Below are 20,900 nucleotides of genomic sequence, written 5' to 3'. Positions count from 1 at the left end.
TTTATCTGCCTTAAGGGAGTTTGTATAGTATTGCGGCGTAGGTCAGGGGGTTACCGGGCCGACTAGGCCGGATCAATAATGGCGCCGCCGGTGGAACAGGACTAGGCAGCCACCGGAACATATCCACCAATTAATTCTTCTCCCCTTATATTTTGGTCTGATTGCCTGCCCCTGGTTTACTACCGGGTCGGTTTGCCTTGACCTCGAACGCCTGGCCCGCCAACCAGAAATGGCCGCCCTTCCGAGTCTTTGGAATCTCGCGTTCTTTGCTCTCGCCGTGGCCTTGTGGGCGAACACATGGCGCGAGCACTGGGCCAACTATGTCACCCCGATGGACTACGTGCGTTGCGCCGAGCTGCACAACAGGATCCTGGAGATTGGATGGGCCCGGCCGGGCAAGCAGCTGACCATAGGCGACGGCAGCGACGGCAGCGACCCGACTGCCGCCCACGTGCTCCAAAAGCATCCGAGCTGGTTCCAGCACTGGGGGAAGAGGGCCGAGGCCATGCGTCCCCGTCTGTCGCCCGACCTGACGGCCTTCTTGCAGCGGGCTTGGGTCGCGGGCGAGGACCACTCCTTCTTCTTCTACGTCAACGACATCACCTCTCCAAGCGCCATGTGGGCTCATGAAGAGAACATGGTGACAGATCCGGACGACGTCGACCGCTACTTGACTCTCTACTCGTCCAACCTCCACGCCTCTCATCCTGACGGTTTAGTGTAAGTACCGAGTTCCCACTGGGCAGACGAATTTTTGCGCTTACACATCGGTTATTAGATTCGACCAAAAGAAGAATCTAGCCATCATGCAAATGGATCTTTATGACTGGTCCACGACCCATAATGGGCGGCAGAAATGGCACCCTCTTGAGGTCGTCCTCGGCCAGTGGCTCGACATGATAGAGATGGGGAAAGTGCAGACGGTGGCTGAAGGCGTGAGCACTAGATTAGAATCGCACGATCCGTGGACCGAGGTGGGCTACAGCAAACGCCAGCTGGAAGAGACGCTGGAGGTCTGGGAGCAGCTCCTCCACGCCATTGAAGCTCGCATCCCTGGCCACATGTCATCAGAGAAGATCGAGACGCTCATCGACGACAGCATGGTCTATCTGGAGGAAGCCGGCGTGCTTCCCGGGTTCGTGCCCGAGTTCCTGACCAAGGCCCGCCGCCCCGCGTTCCGCCGCATCGCCCCCGGGATCTCGCTCCCCGACGTGGAATCCATTACCCGCCATCAACCGTTTCGGCACGTCGAGCTCGAGTTTCCGTACGTCCGTCCGGAACACTCGGGGAAGCCCACGGTCCAGTTCCCCGTCCTGCTCTTCGCCTCGTCCGAGGGCCTCGCCTACAGCGCGCCCCGGGCCACGGGCTACTACGGCTTCGATCGCACGGCGCCGTTCCCGATGCCGTGGGACCAGGTCCGCTCCTACCCCGCCGGGCTCTACTTCACCATGACGGACCAGCTGGGGCCCGGGTTCGAGGACGGCGTCAAGCTCGTGCTGCCGTTTGGCGTCGGGGGCCGCGGCTGGGCGCGCACGGCCGACGGGGCCAAGTTCGGGGAGAACCTCGACGACACGTATCACAGCGACGCCGAGATCGACGGGCAGGACAGGTACGACTCGCTCTTCCAGCTCGGGTACAACCCGTTTGTGCCGAGGCACGAGGTGCGGCTGGTGCAGGTGCTTCGGGCTTGGGTCAAGCTCGTCAAGAGCGGCGAGTGGAAGATCGGGCCCGATGGGGTCTTGGACGGCATGGACAAATGGCGCGACGCAGACACGAGATGGCACTGGAAGAAATACGTCGTGCCGATGAGTTGGTGAAGAACGAAGATTACCGGTCTACTGATAGCAATAAAAATTCGAAGCCGACAACAGTAGTATCATGGCTTGATAGAAGGCCTGGCCGACCGTAAATCAGACCGATGAGAGGATCATAGAGGTCTTCCTCACATGCCCGTTCGGGACCAGATCAGCAGCGTGGGAGAGAATGTGGTGATCTTCGCCCTATAACCGACGATATCACCGCCCAAATTGACGCCGGTATAACTACATGCGCAACCAAAAGTCTGATCAAGGACCGGGTTCAAGCTGCACTATATATCGCCGTGAAGCCAAACGAGCAAGAAGCACGAAACGGGCTGATGCAGAGGACGACTTTTGGCATCCAATATACCCCGGGGACGATGACCAACAACTAAACAGCCAGGTCAAATCAGCCCGAGTTTGAAACTCTATACTTGTACATCGTGTGCCGTGGGACGCCAGAGACCGTCAAGCCCATGTGTGTGGTGACTAATCCATCAGATGCCCGCAATGACAAGATGGGGCCGATGTCGCGGCCGGTTTGGTCCGGGAAACACGGGTGACATGCACCCTTTTTCCAGTTTCGAGTCATTGCAACCGGACAGGACAGCCCAGTATCTAGCATGTCTCTCCGACGACTCGTTCAGCGGCTCTCGAGTGGATTCCGGGAGTCCGAAATCCTGTTAGCCTGGACATAGTAAACAAGCGTTTGCTTGGATCTCTATTAGATACGCGTCGCCTCCAGAGATGACGAAACAATGACAGGCAGCCCCTCGTATCACAGTAACCCCCACGGTTCCAATTAGTTCGAGGGGTAATCAGCAGCCGCTGACTGGTGGTTTCTTTCGTGGTATTTTCCCGATAAGCATCTTACTGTGGCTGTATATCGGCGGTGGCTTGGTCGTAGCAATCAAAGGTTATGAGCATGGCTTGGACAATTCAGCATGGGCATGCATCCAGTCGTAATCACATGCTTCTTACATTCCCATTGCCATCTTTCCGGCTCCCGATGTGAGGATCCGGCCAGAACGTCGTCGCGTGCGGCAGAGAAGGCCAAGAAGAACAAGGAGATGCTGGCAGGTAACGTCGAAGGCGGCCTTGCTTCCCTGGTAAGCGCTCGACTCATTTCTATGAATTGGTAGGATGTTGAAGGAGCCACGACGCCAGATAGCCCATCACTAGCGGAGGGCTGGCGCCGGGCCCAGCGAAAGGGACTACTGACTAGTGGTAATCGTGGTCAATCTCAGCCCTTAGTCGTCTAGCCATCCAAGCCCCAAGCTAACCAGCGTCGATCCTGTCAGACGGCAAAGTAGTATAACGTCTTTCGCGTGTCCCGCGGCTTGGGTGGCCCCTGTGCTGATCCATGTGTTTCAACCCAGGAACGGCGCCAGGGGCTAGGATAGCTACAGTCAGCAAACACGACAGGGCGGGCTTCGATGGACATATAACGATGGGCTTCCCTCCACCACAGGGCGGAAGGAAGTCTCTCCTCAGCTCTATCTGTCTGTCATTTCCATTCTCTTCTTCACAACATCCGTTCTTTACTGCCCAAGCCTGGTATATCACGCTCCTTTTTTTTTCTTCGTTCACTCTTTCACGGCCTCGGCCACGCGACGTAGCATCCGTCGCCAGCTCGTTTCTCTCCTACCGCTTCGACTTGGGCAACTACCTGCTTGTGTATAGCTACCGCCGGAGCCAGAACTGGCCGCCGCCAAGACACGACGACCATTCGCAATTGCACCGATTCCTGCACGCCGCCCCTCGGTGACGTCTTCACAGCAAAGACTGTGTTTTTTCCCGCGGAACAGCAGCCGCATTCGCCATCCATCGTTCCAAGCATAGAGAAAAACAAAAGGACAGAACCAAACAAACAACAAGAGGCCTCACCATGCCACGCACTCTGCCCTACCGCCTGCTGTCCCAGCCGCAGCCCATGACGCCGCTCATGACACCCAACCCCCTGGGAAGTCACCCCCTGGGACCCCCGGCACAGCAGACCTCGCACCGACGGGCTCGATCACCGTTGCCGCAGATTCGGGTGACACCTCCTCAGCCTTCACCTCTCCCGAGGATGTGAGCACCGCGGCTACGTTTTCTCTTCTGGACGGAAGAGGAGGGGGTGGAACATCCATCATCAGTTCGTTTCTTGCTAGAGCTGGCTTCATTGGGATGATTTTTGGAATGCAGGACGTTCGAGGGGATGGTGACGATCTTGGCCGTTTTGATTAGGGACACGCCGGCAGGGCTGAGCATTTATTTCAAATGACCAAGTGCGACACATTTCCAGATTAGATACCCACCCTTCCGTGTCGCTCATCGTAGATGGCGATTTCATTCTGGTGTTACTGCCGGGCATATAGGACAATATCACGATGAGCAAAATCAAACATGCTATCAAGTCCCAGGGCCCTATAACAGCCAAATCACGGTATTGTTGACAACCAAGAGATCATAGAGAAACCTTTTGAATACGTAGAAAGGGTATGCACAAACGATATATCCAAGTAACCCCAAATCCCAGGTGAATACCGGGCCTATGTGAAATCAACCCTGCCTTCTCGATCTCTCCCATCCCCACGCGCCGAACGTCTCTTGCTTGTCAGCAACTTTTAGGGGAGGGGTTAGCTTCCGCGCTCTCTCTCATCTTTCTTTCTTCTTCTCTCTCAAAAGGATGCAGAAATCGACACAGCACGCACATGAGGGGTAGTAAGTAGCAGTTAGTTGTAGTAGTAGTAGTATGATGATGACGATGATGATGAGAAATATCCACAACGAGGAACACCGATGCGCCGAACCAAACCCCCGTCTTGATATATCGTACACAGGGCGAACCGAGAGCCAGCATCTTCTTTCCAGGAGACGGAACCCTGTATGTCGCCAAGTATTAACGGAACCTTCGTGGCGCGTCCTCTCATTTACAGCAACAGGAACGGATATTGCCCGAGATTGGTGGGGAGAAGGCCCCAAGATGAGATGACGCGAGTTGAAATGATGAACAGCGCCGGTACAACGCTCAATCCAAGCGCAATCCTGGAACAATGCAAGCAATTCCAAAAGCGGCCGAGGGAAAACTCCATGATGCAATGAGAAGAAGCGCAAAAACGTAAGGTCCCGAAAGGTTTTTGTTTTCCGTCAGTAACCAGTGCGATGACTCGTGTCGCCCCTCAGTTGCCCGTCTTCACGCGCTTTTGGTTCTGCATGCGCGGCGTCGGCGGCTTGCCCTTGGGGCCCATGGCGCCGTTGATCTGGCCCATGGTCGGCGTCGGCGCGCCGCTCTCGTCCTCCGTCTTCACGGCCGACGGCCTCCTGCGCTTGTTGCTCGCCGGGCTGGTGTTGGCGCTCGGGCCGCTCGAGCTGGTCCCCTGCTGGCTGTGCTGCAGGGCCATGCTGGGCGCCTGCATGTGCCCGGTCGCGGGGCTGCCGATATGCGGCGACCCGGGCAGCGCGTGGTGCACGGCGGCCGGGGACGCGCCCATCTGGAATTGGCCAAAGCTGGGGGTCCGCGGGGCGCCGGCGGGGACGTTGCCCACCGGCTGGCCGTTCATGACCACCTGGGGGCCGGTGATGTTGTTGGCATTGTACATCTCCAGAGCCTGGTAGGGGCCGAGGGTGGGGTTCGCCACCGAATAGCTCATCAGAGGCTGCATGATGCCGATCACCTCGGCCAGCTCGAGATACTGGAAGACGTGCTCCGTAATACCCATGTTGGACTTGACGGCCGAGTCGGGCAGGCTGATGTCCGGAGGCGCCAGCATGGGCGACTTCATCTGCTTCTGCTTGCCCTTCTTGCTCATCTCGGGCGACTGCTTCGAGTCGGACGAGTTCAGCCGGTGCCAGTCCTTGATCCAGTTGTGGTTGGGCTTGGCCGCGTCGATGGCCATCTTCCTCGAGATGAACTCGTCGTGCGACGTCGTCGTGAACTCGAGCAGCGCCAGCTTCTGCTCGGCGTCGAACTGCGCCCGCAGCTTGCCGGTCCAGACCACGTGCGAGCTCTCGTACCAGTAGGTGAAGCTGGCGTTCTCGTTCTCGACCACGTGCGAGGCCCCGACGCCCCGATCCCGGGTGCCGTTGCCCAGGTTCAGCTGCAGCTTCTTCACGCCGCTTTGGAAGTGCGCGTGGAAAAACCTGGGCAGGGCCGGGACGTGGATCTCGTACGGCTTTTCGGTCGACTCCTCGCTGTTGGAGTTGTCGATGATGTACAGGCTGAGATGGAAAACGCCCGTGGGGCTGAAAAACTGCCGCACGAAGTTGGACCAGTACATCAAAGCATCCTCGTTATCGCCACCCTACATTGGCCGGTGGTTAGTCATTTCGCACATAAATCTACCCGGGGACCAACTCCCACAAGCTCGTACCTGGAACCCGCTGAGATGCTCGCAGAACTGCTGGAGCTTCAGCAAGTAATGTCCCTTCATGGCGCCCTCGTTCTTCATCTGCTGCTGCTGCTGCATCTGCTGCAGATTATTGGCCAGCTGTTGTTGCTGGACCTGATGCTGCGCCTGAGCGGCCTGAATCATCTGGGGCGTGGGTTGCTGCGGCTGATTCGGCTGGGCGTTCTGCTGGGGACCGGGTTGGCCTTGGGCCTGGCCTTGTGCCTGTGCTTGGCCCTGCTGCTGGCCGGGCTGCGGTCCTGCGTTTGGTGGTTGGCTGGGAGGCTGGCTTGGCTGTCCCCCAGACGGCGTGGGTGTCGAGTTCGGGGGTTGCGGAGTGGGTTGTGATTGCGGGCCCCCTTGCTGGGGTTGAGGTTGCCCTTGGTTTTGCGGCTGAGCTTGACCTTGAGCCTGCTGCTGAGCAGCCTGTTGCTGGGCTTGCTGGGCCTGTTGGGCTTGCTGCTGGGCCTGTTGCTGCTGCTGGGCTTGCTGTTGCTGCTGGGCTTGCTGCTGCTGGGCTTGTTGAGCCTGCTGCTGCTGCTGCTGCTGAGCCTGCTGTTGCTGCTGCTGCTGGGCCTGCTGCTGTTGTTGCTGCTGGGCCTGCTGCTGCTGCTGCTGCTGGGCCTGTTGTTGCTGCTGCTGCTGCTGCTGCTGATGTTGCTGTTGGTGTTGTTGTTGTTGCTGCTGTTGGTGTTGCTGCTGATGTTGTTGCTGCTGCTGGTTATGAGCTTGCTGCTGCGCTACTTGGAGCATCTGCTGTTGTGCCATCAATTGAGGGTTCATTTGCCCAGGATGACCAGGCTGGTTTCCATGTTGCATCTGGTTGCTCGCAGCTTGCTGCATGGCGATTTGTTGGGCAATCAACTAGAGACGACACGACGTATGAGACCCAAGAAGGAAAAAAGTAATAGGAGAAAGTGGTTCATAGACGAGGAGACTGCGCGACTATACTTACTTGTGCCTGCTGGGGATTCCCACCGCCCTGTTGTAACTGTTGAGCGAGATGCTGATGCTGCAGGTGAGGGGGAACACCGACCGGTCGCATGTTCGAATTCCTCATGGCCGCGAATTGCGCGGCGTTCATCTGGTTCATGGGGATGCCCATGGGCATGCCGTTCTGCGGGTTCATCCCCCGTACATACCTGCCGACATCATGGCCTGGCGCTGCTGCTGGAGTCGCAACTGCTGCTGTTGCTGCATCTGGGCGGCGAGCGCGGGGTTGCCTTGATTTACTGGGAGTTCGAACCTCCATTAGCATTCCCATGTCCCGCGACGAAAGACTTACGCTCGACGAACAAACTTCAATAGCAGGCGGCGATGATAATCATTAGAGGGGGGTTTCGAGGGAGGAAACACTTACAGGCCATCTGATGTTGGAGCTGGAACTGTTGGCTGGGGTTGAGGTGTTGCAGGGCATGCGCCTGCGCGCCCTGGGGCTGCATGCCACCCATGAAGGCGGCCGGGTTGGGCTGACCGCCGGGCGCCGACACCATACCGTGGCCGGCCATCTGCGGAGGCATGCCCGGCTGGGCTCCAGGCTGGCTCGGGTTATGAGCCATGCCGGGCGCCATGGGGTGTCCTGGGTGCACGCCTGGATGTTGCTGCATTCCGGGATGGAAGCCGCCACCAGGTCCCATACTGGCCATCATGGTGGTCCGTATCTACAATGTCTCGTCGTCGACTATCCACCGACGTGGATACCGACGCCTAGACCTCCGCGATTTTTCGTAGGGGCAATCCAATGGGTATGGTACGCAAGGCCCTCGGGGGTCGAGGTCGGTGAGGATTGGGTGGGCTGGGGAGGATATCGTCACGCGCCAAAGACGGGCAGGTCCAATCGTGGTTCCGAGTCCGAGGCGGTCGGGGAGGCGATGTCGCGACGCAGTCCCCTTTTTATTGGGTTGTCGAAGACACGCACCAGACGAGAGCGCGGGTCAAGCCACGAACGGCTTCGCGACGCCGATCCTTTGCGTGGTTATCGCGGATGTCCACGGGGAGTAGCAATCGACAGCAGGATCGGGGGTTGATGCATAAGACGGCAGAATCGGGGCGGGCAGAAAAGAGTCGACGTGGACGGGGCAGACTTGGGATGCCTTGGGTTGCGACGCGAAGCAAACGGCAGTCAGGCGAAGACAACAAATGCAAGGAAGCCCAGAAAAGCCAGGATGGAAGAAGTGATGCGTGATGCTGGCCGGGCGGGTTTGTGTGGTTTGGGGAGGCGCGCGATTACAGAACACGCCAGGCAGGGCTGCTTGTTTCGACAGCCAGTCTAGACCGCAAATGGACGGATTTGTAGGTTGCGAAGTGGTAAGCCGACCGACAGGAAGGATGGCCGGGAAGAGAAGGAGAGAAAAACCGAGACAGGGCTGGGACTATTCGATGTAACGTCGAAGCGAATAATCAACAGTGGTAAGTAATATATTCCGTCGTGTCAACCCGCAGATGGTCCCCTGGGTTTGTTGCGCAGACTGAACTGGGCAAAGCTGGGGGGGCGAGTGGGAGGTGGTGGGTGAGGGATGTTGGGCCCGACCAGATTGACTGATTGAGAGGGAGTCGGACTGGATCAAGGCGAGAGAGAGACGATTTGGGGGGATTGGCGGCAGTCGGGAGAGAGAGCGCGCGCGATTAGCCTGGCTCTAGCTGGGAGACTGGGAGTCTGGGAGTGCTGGTGCTGCTTGCTGGCTGTCTGGGTTCCTGGGTTCCTGGCGAGAGAGAGTGAGTGGATTCGATGTTGGGTGCGCCCAGGGCCGGCGCAGAAAAAGCGGGCGGTGATCGCAGGAGAAAAAAAAGGACGTGGCCGTGTCAGATATTGGGCCTGCTTTTCCTCTCTTTCTCCCGCACACGCTATCCAGCTTAAGCAGATATATGCAAATAACAAGACATCACCAGCGCCCCGGCCGCCAAGGTACCCGTCGCTAGCGGCTTCTCCCACACTGGATAGTAATCAGAAGATGTTGGGAGCAGTCAGGTCGAAGTGATTACCCAACCAAGGCGACTGACCAGTTAACTAATATGATACTGTTTAGTCTGAGTAGAGTCGATGCACTGATGATGCGGCTGGGGATAGAGGGGATGCAATATACGAATAGAAGCGTTCCGCGTGGTGCATTGGAGTAGCGAGTAGGCTTTGCTGCCATTTGATAGGCAGTGTTATGGTTTCTCCGATGCCCGATGCACGCTGCTACGTGTGGAAGTCCGCAATGCAGATAAGCGATGGCGAGTATGCAGATATACGACTATGGGGGCAGGTAGCTTCAATTGGCTAGGCCTCTTGTTCTCATGGCATGGAAACAACGCGATGATGCTCAGCCCAGAAACCTGCTTTCCCGAGATTTCTCACGATCTGGCCGATCGGGGAAGCTGTTTGCTTTCCGCAACCCCTCGCAGGCTGCTGGCAATCGAACGATATAGCGACGGCCAGCTTCCCTCCATGCGATGCGATGCGATTTGATGGGATCGGCAGAGAGCGCGGCAGGCCCCCGACCGGGCACTATGCAAGTACAAAGCAGGACAGGCCCGGTACACGCATAAACCAATTGCGGACCGCCACCCGGACACTGGGTGCTTTTGTCTGCTGGATATGTACTCCGTAGACGGACGGGAAGACGCGGGTGATTTAACAAAGCCACCTGGTCAGAAAGACCCAGTGCCTGTTGTTCTGTGCTGGCTTTTTCCCGCAGAGGAGCCTATACCAGAACGGCAGTGATTTGATGTCGAATGTGCATTACTCGTTGGGGCAAAGTACGCGAGAATGGGATATCCCACGCCAGAGGGGTTCGTGCTGGGCCGAAGCTGAGGCGAGGAAGAGAGCATGTGTTTCAGAAGACGCGTGAACTGGGGAGGGTAGACGGTGCCAATGGGTATTCTCCCCCTCAATTCGAAACTCGAGGCCTGCTATTTATATAATGCATTAAAACTCTGCAGTATCAGCGTCTTCTTTTTTTCCTGTCTGGAAGCCTGGAGAGGTCGCAGGTGACCATTGGCTGAAGAACTCGGTGAAGGGAAATGCTGCAGGCCCAATCGCAATCGCGGTCTCCCCGTCTATTTTTAGCCTGCCACGGTTCGACATGAGGCGCAGCGCAGCTATCATCCAATTGCATACACCACAGCTGGAGAACCCGTTGATATAATATCGCAAGTCTTAAGTTGAACGACGACAGGGAAACGAATAGTCAAGAAGTAATTTGGTAACTCTGTCAGTCACATTACACTCAACGCAATGCATCCTTGCTGACGTAAAAACAGCCCAGCTGGCCCATTGCCACATCTATAATAGTGTCTGGCATACGGGTTTCCACGGCTTCCCAGACCTTCTCCGAGCTCTGGTCATCCCGTTCGACAGTCCGGATTGGGGTTGAGAGTAGCTGCAAACCGGGTGGACTTGCACATTGGCTCGGATGAAAGATGCAACTGGAGGCAGAGACAAACGTCTAGTTTATACCGTCTCCCACGAGACAACATGGGTGTTCCTCGCCTCCTCACGTGGGGCTACAAGGGAGTTGGTTCTGATAGTCTATATTGAGAACGAGACTCGGGAACCTTGAAATGGACGAGGATATGAATGAAGCGGCACAATATCGTGACATACCACCAAGTGGCAGTCTGCCTAAGCTACACGGTGAGTGTGTCAAGGCTCCTGTAATTTGCTCGTCGACACGCTGATTCTCATGCGTCTCATGCGATCCATTCACAGAATCGGAAGGTGGAAGGACTCCAAGATCGGATCCTACACCATCAAACCGCCCAAGTTTACAACACTTTGAGCACACCAGAGAGGCTCAAGACACTGACCAATATCTTCAGGCCAGCAGATGACGTTTTAAATGTAATTGCCAGCAATGGTAAAAGGGTGCGGCAAAGAGCAGATTTCGCTCTGGTTCCCACCGTGATAGATCGGGGGACATATCAGATCAGGTCCATGTCCACAGTCCATCGTCAGCCCTCACAGTGTAAGTGAAGCGAAATGGTCGGCAAGATCCGAGGCTAGACCGTTCTGGGCAGGCGGTCACGCTTTTCGCGTTGGCCGGAAAAACCAGAGCCCCGCCGCCTTGCACTTTCCCAAGCTTCCACGCGAACTCCCCACTCCCCACCTTTAATTTTTTTTCTGCTTTCTGCTGAGCCAGACGTCCAGAAGCAAGTACAAAATGCCGACCAGATCCCATCCAAGATCCCATCCTCGGTTCTCTTCCTCGCCAACCACACTTGTGGTCTCTTGACTGCCGCAGACGGATTGCTCGTTGGTTCGATCGACTGACTGATTGATCAGATGCCTGATGAAATGGGCCGTCGTCTCTTTCTTTCGACGACACGAAACAATCTCTCTGCGGCGCGTCTTGAAATGGTAAGACTTGTCCCAACTCCCGTCCAAAACCAACACCAGCACCACCACAATCCCCCAAATCCTCCATCTGATGACAACTAAAGAAATCAACTTCTTTCTCCTGCTGAATCGACCATGATCGAAGCTACAACTACCCGGGTGTGTCGCTTCGGCGGCCGCCTGTTACTTGCCAGTATATTTTGTCTGATTCCATCTCGGCCTCTTTGCGCTTGCTGTCTTTCGGGGGCAGCGCGAGGCCGCAGAGGAGGATTGCCTGTTCCATCACACCGCATCCCGTCTTCATTTGAACAGTCCCAACTGACCATTTCAAAAGTGCAACAGCAATCTTCTCTTCGACACCACCGGAAACGCTAACCTCGCAGCGATTGCGCCGCCTCCAGTCCATGACCCAAATGGTAAGCCAACTTTTCCTACTCAAGCACATTTGCACAAACTCCCCGAGTCCATATGATTCAATATTCCACCTAATTCGCAGTTTCCACTCGAGCTCTCGCCAGTTTCGAGCCTATAGAGAGCAAATGACGGTTGCAAGTCCTTACCTTGGATGTATGATGGACATAATCACATAACGATTATTTATTGTTGGCCCAGCTATTTGCAGACCATCTGGCTAACATTCAAAAGACTTCAACAGGTTCCATTGTCGTACAACACGATCGCCCCGTCTCCAGACAGTAGTTTTTCTACCAGCCATAGCAAATACAATGAATACAAAAGATATCTCTACAACCATGCTCAAACCTATGCACCGTGTCTGTTCTTGCCTGCGCATGTCTCCCATCAACTGATCACACCTCTACGCTGTGTATCACGTCCTCCCAGACAATCCTGGGTCTGAGCCACATCTGACATCGTCAACGCATCGTGTCCTTCAAGCGTAATCAACTGGCTCTGCTGCAGTGGAAGTCACGTTGCAGATCCGCGGGAAGATTATGCTGTACACCCAAACCCAAGTTCGTAGCTCTCGCCGCCTACCGATACAAGATCCTCTTGAACGTCTCATCACATTTGCAAGATGGAATGCGCTCTCGTAAGGGTATCAATTTCCCGTCTATAGAAACTCCCGAATAGAATCATCTCTGGATTTGAAAAAGAAAGAAAGAAAAAAAAAACCCAAACGTTATTTGAAACCAGTCATCCAATTGCTTTTGCTGCGAGTCGTTCTGCTTGTCCCTGTTGCCCATTCTCGCAATAGAGCATGCAAATTTGCTACATAAAAAAGACACACACTTTCTTTCCCTTGCCTCAACGCCAGTGTCAGCAGACCGGGATGGACGATGTCTAGCTCTTGCTCCAGGTCATCCAGTGTGATTGCCGTCGTCGTGCAACGAACCATGCCATGCCATCCATCCATCCCGCGTGCCCCCAGAACTCCCAAACCGTCATAATCGCACTCCCTCTTTGAACACCGGTCCCACGCGTAGAAAAACAGGAAACGACAAGTAAAAAAAGATACAGGACGTGATGTAGACTGACCGTCATGGTCTCTAGCCGGCAGCACCCACGCCCTCGCGTAAAACCTGCGGCTGCTGCTGCTGCGACGACGACTGCTGGTGCTGAATGGCCAGCCCGCTCAGCCCGCTGTGGCTGCTGCGCGCAGAGAGGATGGACGAGGCCCCCGTGACGCCGCTGTCCTCCCGCTTGATGCGGCCGCCGACGATGCCGCGGCGGTTGCGCCCCGTGCGGCCGCGGCCGAGCCAGTTGAGCTTCAGCAGCCGGCCGAGCTCCGTGACCATGTTGCGCCCCTCGTCGCCGCCGGCGCTGGCCGAGGCGGCGGCCGCTGCCGCCGCCGCGTTGGCCGCGGCTGCGCCGGCCGCCGACGACGACTGGCTGTTGGCCTCGAAGGGCGCCAGCCCCGCCGTCTGCACGCTGGCCAGCACGCTCAGGCACTGCAGCATGCGGCCCACCATGTCCGTGACCTGCTTGCCGCCCATCTCGACGTTCTGGTCGCGCTGCTGCTCGCGCAGGCTGGCGTTGCTGCCCGAGTTGTTGCGGTCGCGGCCCCCGCCGATGGCGATGGCGGCCGGCGTGAAGGGGCGCAGCAGGCTCGACGTGCCCTCGGACCCGCTGCCGAACGAGACGTTGGAGATGGCGCGCGAGCGCGACGGGTTGCTGTTGTTGTCGTTGTTGTTGTTGTTGTTGTTGGCGCTGTTGTTGAGCAGCGTCGACGACGTCGAGTTGTACGACGCCACCGACGGGTCGAGGCTCATGGCGGTGCCCGGCCGTGGTGCTTGCTGCTGCTGCTGCTGCTGCAGCGGCTGGAACTCGATGTCGCGGGGTAGGCTGGTGCTGAGGATCGCGTCGCTGGGCGGTGGGGGCGAGGCCAGAGCGAGGCTGGCCAGGCTGGAAGGTAGGTGTTCAAGAGACAGGCGAGAGAAGATCATCTTCAATTTGTCATAGCGCGGGAGAATGAGGGTGTCGCGGTATGCCAGCAGGACGAGACGTCGGATGTCGAGGACCTGGCTCGTCGCGGCGGGGTAGGCCGGTTCGGCGGGAGCGTTGGGCAGGACCGTGTTCCAAAAGTCGCGGGCTTGGTCGGCCGTCATCAGGGGACCGCTGCCCGAGAACTCGAGGTCCAGCGGCAGGAAGACGGCCTGCATGTAGGGCAGGACCGAGGTGAAGGTGAAGACCCACATCTCGGCGAGGGCGGGAATCAGGCGGTCCTCGGGCGTCTTGCGCAGGGTGTAGTCGAGCGACAGGAAGCCGGTCGAGAGCAGCTCGCGCACGTCCTCGACGATGATATGGGCGGAGCGGCGCTGCACGGCGTACTGGATGTGCATGGAGACGACGCGATTGAAGTCTTCGATGGGCAGGCGCAGGTCCTCGCCCTCGAAGATGGCGAGGAGTTTGGCCTTGAGGTAGGGCCAGGCGTCGTCGAGCGTCATGCTGTTGAGGCCGTACTTGGAGCTGTCGACGGGGTCGAAGAAGTTGAGGTTGGACTGGGTCAGGGATATGTTGGTGCCAAGACTCGAGGGACCCGCCCATTCGGACGTGGTGCTGGCGGTAGGGTTGGTGACGGTGAAGACGGACTCGTTGTCGTGGGCCATGCCGAGCTGCTGCTTTTCTTCCTTCCTCTTCTCGCGCAGGGCCCGGCCGCCGTGTCGGAGGTCGAGCCCTGACACCGACTTTCCGAAACTCGACGTGTTTGGGCCGGGGCTTGGCGGCACGTTGAAGTTGTAGAGACTGGACGGGGCGTTGGGGTCGACGGGGCGCGAATTGCTGGCCGCCGACGACAGGGGGAGGTGGTAGTCGTCTTTGGCCGACAGCTTGTGCTTGGATCGCGACAGGAAATGGTGTTTCTTTTCCTTTTCCTTCTTGTCGCTGCTCTCCTTGTCGGGCGGGGCGTCGAGCGGGCGGATCGTCGCCGCCGACGAGTTATTTAGACTGTAAAGAGATTGGGTCTCGGCGAGGCTCGTTGTGCTGTAGTTTCCACGTTGTAGAGAGGCGAGTGCCGAGCCGATCTTGCTGGGGCTGGGCAGCGGCTTGACGCCCGCCTCGCCCTTGGTATCGATCTTCTTGGGCCGCGAAAATAGCTTGACTTTTGATTTTTCCGACTTGAGCGGCTTCTCGGGGATCGTGAGCGGCGGCGGGAAGGCGGTCGGGCGGTACTCGTCGGAGGCCAGGGCTGGCGAAGTCTGCGGCGAGCTCCGGGGGAACACGACGTTGGCGGCGGTAGTGGCGGCCTGGTTTCCTAGCAAGCCGTTGTGATATCTAGCATCGGCGGCAGCGTGAGAGGCGTGGAAGGCGGGATCTCGGGGCACGCTGGCTTCGGTGAGGCTGAGGACGGGCGGGCTGAGGGGTCCTCCCGATATAGCGGTTGGGCCGTTGGACCGGGAGACTTGTCGCTTGGTGGGCTCGTGGTTGTCGGCGCTGCCTTGGAAGGGGACGGTTTGCGATCGGTTGCGGCTGTGTGTCTGGTGTGCCTGCAGGCCCTGGTGCTGCATGGCCGCCTGTGCTGCTATCTGGCTGGCGGACAGGCCTGCCGAGGCCGGGGCGGGCGGGATGTTGCCGTGGGACATGGTGGTGATCTGGGCGAGGTTAGAGGAGCTGGTGGAGGGCAAGGTGGAATCGAAGAGGCCCTGGGTCTGGGAGTGCTTCCGCGAATGGTAACCGATTCGGCCGGTCGGTAAGGTCAGAGGTGAGGCATTGCGTACACTGGGGAGACCGTCGCGGTTGGGCCGGGAGAAGTTCTGGGGGCTCTGCAGACTCGAGGCGCTCCCGTTGGGATGCGCCGTGAAGCCGGGGAACGAAGGGCTCGTGACATCGGGGGTCTGTGGGCTGCGTACTTTGGGTGGGAGATTGAAGTAGTTGGACGACGTCGCGGCGGCCTCGTCGTTGGGCGAGGTGTCGATGCGGCGGATCTGGGGCCGGCTCGACGACGACGCCGGCGTGGGCGGGTTGCGTTGCTGGGAGGCGGAGGAGGAGGAGGGCGGTCGGCCAGCCGAGGGCGGTCGTCCCTCTCGTTTGGGGTCTTGTTCGCGGTCGCGTCCCGATGCGGCGGCGGCGGCGACGGCGGCCGAGGAGGAGAAGCTGTTGGGCAGCGGCGAGAAGCTGCCAGGCGCCCGTTGCTGTGAGCGACCCGACTGCATCGTCGGCTAGGTATCGGATTGTCGACCGTAACCCTCTAGAAAGACAAAAGGTCGAGGGCAGGACGAGAGAAAGTAGGGGAAAAGCTGGGTTTGGTCGTAGGCCTTGGACTTTGTCGAGCATAACATAACAGGGTCCACCGGCGCTGGCCACTGTCACATCGTGGGAGCCGTCAGCCAAACATTGGGTGCGATTACTGTATTGCAGTGCAGAACTAGGAAAGGGTGTTGAGAATTGAGATCGATTACGTCTCTCTTTGGGATGCAGACTTGATCGACACTGGCTGGCTTTTGGTGCCCCGCGCGTCTGTTCCGGCCTCGACCGACCGACCAACCAACCAACCACCATTGCCCTCTTGTTTTGTGACAACAAGCAAGAGGAAAAACAAAACATGGCAATCTCCAAAAAACCCAATTGCTTTTCTGTCCAACCTACTATTCCCCCATGACTCGACGGTACAGTTTGCAGGGGCACCCATTCCAGCCGTATGTCACTGGTCACGTGAGGCACACCTTGACAGCCAGTCTCTCCTCCAGTCACCAAGGATCCAAAGCTGTGGCTCGTCGTTTCTTGTCATCCGAATAAGGTTCCAGGCATGTATGTGGGCTGTCAGCCGGTAGGGGTCTGTCTTTTCGCAGCTATCTGTATGGGTGACGAGTATGCTCCCAATACCCCTGCAATTATGAGCCCACCGGTATCGTCCTGGTTCTTTGTCTTGCCCAGTAGTTGGTGATTCTTGGCTGTTCTCTCAAGATTGTTGTTTCGGGATCAAGCAAAGTTCAAGCTCTTCCCAAGAAAAGCCGCCGTAAGCAAGCAAGATCAGTATTGACGACGCATCGTCCCATCACCTGTCACCGCCCGCCCTGTCGCTGTCCGTCAGGCTTGCCTCCAGTATTCACGTCCCCGGCCCCGGATTACGATCCGCTTACCTCCGCAGACATAAAATGGAGCAACTCTTCTGGGGAAATTACTTGCAACCTGGGGGATCATGATGGGGTCACCTTTCTTCTTGGGAAAGATGAACGCCTAGCCCAAAACGAGATTTTGCCGTTGCCTATATAAACGCACCTATCACACCCCCGTATGCCCCGCAGAGCCGAGACCTCCCAAGCCCGTAGACGACATGATTCGCGAAGTCAGCCTCTCCAGCTTCACATTGGCTGCGGGTGATTTTGATTACTGTCGTTCGCAGTCGGCCCACCCCCGATCCTTGCCAGATGTTGGGGTTTCATCCAGTGACGCGGTAAGCAGTGGGTGGTAGTAGTTGGCGTATGGCCAGGGCCAAGGACGACTTCACCCGGAGGGCTGGGCATCTGCTTGCTGCTTCGATCAGCGTTAGCAGGTCCTGCCAACCCTCGACTGAATGGCCTCGACTGCCATTCTCGGCTCTTGCCAAGCGAGGGCATCCCTGGCTGTTGGTACACCAAGACAGCAACTCCGTCAATCAAATGCGAGGTGGCCATGGCTGCTACCCTTGGCTGCAGAGCTGAGAGGAAAGGTGAAGGAGAAGGAGAATGCATGCCGAGCGAAGCATAAATGAAGAGGCAATTCCCACTCGCTGCAAGACATGTCACTGCTACTTTGCCCTCCATTCTCTGTTTCTTCCTCTCCGCGGATCGTCTTACGCCAGACGCAGTACAACCGAGTAGCATTGCCATTACTAGCCTCTGCTTGCTGGGTCTGGGTGAGTGCCCGTCAGGCAAAGATCCCGCCAAGATGCCGCTCCCTACCTTCCCCAAGATCTATAACATCCACTTTGTGGCCATCATCGCCACATTGGGAGGCATGCTGTAAGTCGGCCAGGATTTCCACCTTTCGCTCCTTTTCTCTGCGCATTTCGTTGACGTGCACGACCTCCCAGCTTTGGCTTCGACATCTCGTCCATGTCCGCCATTGTCATCACTGAGCAGTACCTCGAATACTTCAACCGGCCCGCCGACGTCCTGCAGGGCGCCATCGGGTCGGCCCTGGCGGCGGGCTCCGTGCTGGGGTCCGCCGTGGCCGGCCCCATCTCGGACAAGATCGGGCGCCGCGACTCGGTCATGTTTGCTTGTATCTTCTGGCTCATCGGCACCGCCGTGCAGGTGGCGTGCCAGAACGCGGCCACGCTGATCGTCGGCCGCGTCATCAACGGCTTCACCGTTGGCATCACCTCGGCCCAGGTGCCCGTCTACCTGGCCGAGATCGCCCAGGCCGAGAAGCGCGGCTCCATCGTCATCATCCAGCAGCTCGCCATCGAGTTCGGCATCCTGATCATGTACTTCATCGGCTACGGCTGCTCCAAGATCCCCGGCCCCGCCTCCTTCCGCACCGCCTGGGGCACCCAGTTCATCCCCTGCATCCTGCTCATGATCGGCCTGCCCTTCCTGCCCCGCTCGCCGCGCTGGCTGGCCAAGGTCGGCCGCCGCGACGAGGCCATCGAGGTCCTGGCCCGCATCCAGGCCAATGGCAACATCAGCGACCCCCTCGTCGTCGCCGAGCTCGAGGAGATCGAGACCACGCTGCAGGCCGAGCGCGAGGCCGGCCCCGGTCTGAGCAAGTTCTACCGCAACGGCATGTGGAAGCGGACCATGGCCGGCTTGACGGTCCAGGCCTGGCAGGTAAGCTGACCCCTTTTCCGATCTGCAGTCACCCCGATGTCTCGCTTGACTTGATACACTAACCACCTTCTCTCTCTCTCTCTCTTCGTAGCAACTCGCCGGCGCCAACACGATTGTGTACTACCTGACCTACATCGCCAGCATGGCGGGCCTGGAGGGCGACGTCGCCATGGTGACCTCGGGCGTGCAGTACGCCGTCTTCATCATCTTCACGGGCGTCATGTGGCTCTTCATCGACAAGACGGGGCGGCGGCCGCTGCTCATCTACGGCGCCATCGGCATGGGCATCTGCCACTTCGCCGTGGGCGCGGCCATGGCGACCAACTACGTGCCGGTGCCGGGGGCATCGGCGGCAACCCCAACGTCGTCTTCAAGGTCACGTCGGGCCACGCCGCCAACACCGTCATCACCTTCTCGTACCTGCTCATCGTCGTCTACGCCCTGACCCTGGCCCCCGGCTGCTGGATCTACGCCGCCGAGGTCTGGTCCCTGGGCACCCGCGCCACCGGCATGTCCATGGCCGCCCTCTCCAACTGGGTCTTCAACTTCGCCCTGGGCATGTTCCTGCCCCCGGCCTTTGCCAACATCCAGTGGCGCATCTTCATCGTCTTTGGCGTGCTTTGCATCGCGGCAGCTGGTTGGTACGTTGAAAACGCTTCACATTTAGTCTATTACCCCCTTCTAGGATATTGTTCTATCGCATGCTGACTTTTATGCACTACACCAGGTTTTTCGTGTTCTACCCAGAGACCTGCGGCAAGACGCTGGAGGAGGTGGAACTCATGTTTGCCAAGGATGGACCGTCCCCCTGGAAGACCCGCAAGGGCGAGTCCCGTCTCACAGCCGAGATCCAGGCCATCGTCGAGCGCAAGACCTACGACGAGCCAAAGGTTGCGGCTGATGATAAGGCCGCAGAAGCACCTGCTACCAAGACTGTGGATGTATAAGCCATCTGAATTTCGCTGGAGCCATGACTGACAGTACCGAAGCAAGTTGAGTGCACATCAAGAAAAGCTCTGGTTCCTGATGGTGCTCCTAGCGGAAGCCGACCAATAGTTTAGCAAAATCTTTGAACATAATACCAATGGTGTTCACGTATGCGCTCTTATTACTCCTATCTCACAGAACGACATCCGCAGTTGCGTAGAAAACACGAAGTTCGTTTCGCTTGCTGTCATGGCGAATGGAAATGTCAGCTAAAATGTCGAAGTGCAATACCCAAAGCAGATCATCCTCGCTGTTGCTGTCTGTCCTTGTTGGAGGGGTGCAGCGACCAAGAAATCTATATGTCTGAGTCGTGTTGGTGATATATACATCGATGGAGGTTCAAATGCTGTTGAACCCCTTTTCGCCCATATTGTATAGTTTAGAAGGAACAGCTCCAATTACGGCAGAATGTGAGTGACACAACTGGAATGCAGTGCAACCTGCGAGGAACCCTTCACAAGTTCTCGCGTCCGCAGATTCAACCAATCAGTCTCACTAGGCACGAGCAGCAGTCCACTCACCGCTTACACAGCCGCCATGCCCCAGGTTTTGCAACTTATGCATATTCTCAGACAGGGCACGATCGTACGGCATGAACGTACGACTCGAAGTGTTCCTACTTGCGGAAAACTTTTCGGGATCAGCTTTATTGGCCCGAGGCCCCTTACGACCTCTGTCGGCTACAACTGCCCCCTGTGACAGCTTTTCGTCTGGGCCTGGTGGAGAGCCTTAAGATGTTTGGATGAGCAATACCTGACAATCCGACAGTCCCCCTTCCAAGAATGGATCCCCAGGCAACCTGGTGCAAGCGTGCGTTGGCGGTCGGCTCAAAAGGTCGCTGCGAGTTCGTGAGAAAAGGAAGTCGGCAACGCACCGAAACGTTGTTATTCCAGTCAGGGGTTCTTTCAAACGGGTGGATCAGCTTGGCGGACGGCTTGGCAGGCGGCTCGTTCTGACGGATCCCAGCGGTGATTCTGGCTGCCAGAAGGGAGATCATTGCACCCCAACAGGATGATTGAAGCATGGATAAAATGGAAAACCCTGTACGGGTAGCGCATTGAGCGCGGTGGCTGCGCTCGGCGGCTCAAGAACTTCAGATAGATGAGAGGCATTCGGATGGGTCCCTCAACGGCGCGGCTCGACTTGCCTTGGGATTTCTTGGCGGCTAGGATCTCTGCTTCGCCAACTGGCACGCAAATGACTCTCCCAACCGAAG

The 20,900-nt window shown here is 57.7% G+C and overlaps 5 protein-coding genes across 5 annotated transcripts; 3 read left to right on the top strand and 2 right to left on the bottom strand.

Annotated features, from left to right (window-relative positions):
• Positions 1-229: 229 nt before the first annotated feature.
• Positions 230-1,817, top strand: PG998_015116 (uncharacterized protein; the record flags this gene model as incomplete). The annotated part of the gene is made up of 2 exons (XM_066881932.1): positions 230-720; positions 779-1,817. 2 exons carry the CDS (start codon positions 230-232, stop codon positions 1,815-1,817), a joined length of 1,530 nt encoding a protein of 509 aa, XP_066723130.1.
• Positions 1,818-2,743: 926 nt separating this feature from the next.
• Positions 2,744-4,028, top strand: PG998_015115 (uncharacterized protein; the record flags this gene model as incomplete). Its single annotated transcript, XM_066881931.1, has 2 exons — positions 2,744-2,908; positions 3,660-4,028. The coding sequence occupies 2 exons, from the start codon at positions 2,744-2,746 to the stop codon at positions 4,026-4,028; spliced, it is 534 nt and encodes a 177-aa protein (XP_066723129.1).
• Positions 4,029-4,963: 935 nt separating this feature from the next.
• On the bottom strand, positions 4,964-7,818 carry PG998_015114 (PTAB protein; the record flags this gene model as incomplete). The annotated part of the gene is made up of 4 exons (XM_066881930.1): positions 4,964-6,085; positions 6,155-6,922; positions 7,125-7,369; positions 7,530-7,818. 4 exons carry the CDS (start codon positions 7,816-7,818, stop codon positions 4,964-4,966), a joined length of 2,424 nt encoding a protein of 807 aa, XP_066723128.1.
• A 5,179-nt stretch (positions 7,819-12,997) lies between these two features.
• Positions 12,998-16,099, bottom strand: PG998_015113 (uncharacterized protein; the record flags this gene model as incomplete). The annotated part of the gene is made up of 1 exon (XM_066881929.1): positions 12,998-16,099. The coding sequence occupies one exon, from the start codon at positions 16,097-16,099 to the stop codon at positions 12,998-13,000; it is 3,102 nt and encodes a 1,033-aa protein (XP_066723127.1).
• Positions 16,100-17,813: 1,714 nt separating this feature from the next.
• PG998_015112 (general substrate transporter) lies at positions 17,814-19,644 on the top strand (the record flags this gene model as incomplete). The annotated part of the gene is made up of 5 exons (XM_066881928.1): positions 17,814-17,887; positions 17,959-18,697; positions 18,789-18,998; positions 19,073-19,338; positions 19,425-19,644. 5 exons carry the CDS (start codon positions 17,814-17,816, stop codon positions 19,642-19,644), a joined length of 1,509 nt encoding a protein of 502 aa, XP_066723126.1.
• Positions 19,645-20,900: the final 1,256 nt, after the last annotated feature.

The sequence above is a fragment of the Apiospora kogelbergensis genome (assembly GCF_038363985.1).
Source record: "Apiospora kogelbergensis strain CBS 113332 chromosome Unknown utg000019l_segment0_segment0, whole genome shotgun sequence".
NCBI classification, from domain to species: domain Eukaryota; kingdom Fungi; phylum Ascomycota; class Sordariomycetes; order Amphisphaeriales; family Apiosporaceae; genus Apiospora; species Apiospora kogelbergensis.
The sequence above is the reverse complement of the archived record's forward strand: the minus strand, read 5'-3'. Positions and strand labels throughout refer to the sequence as shown.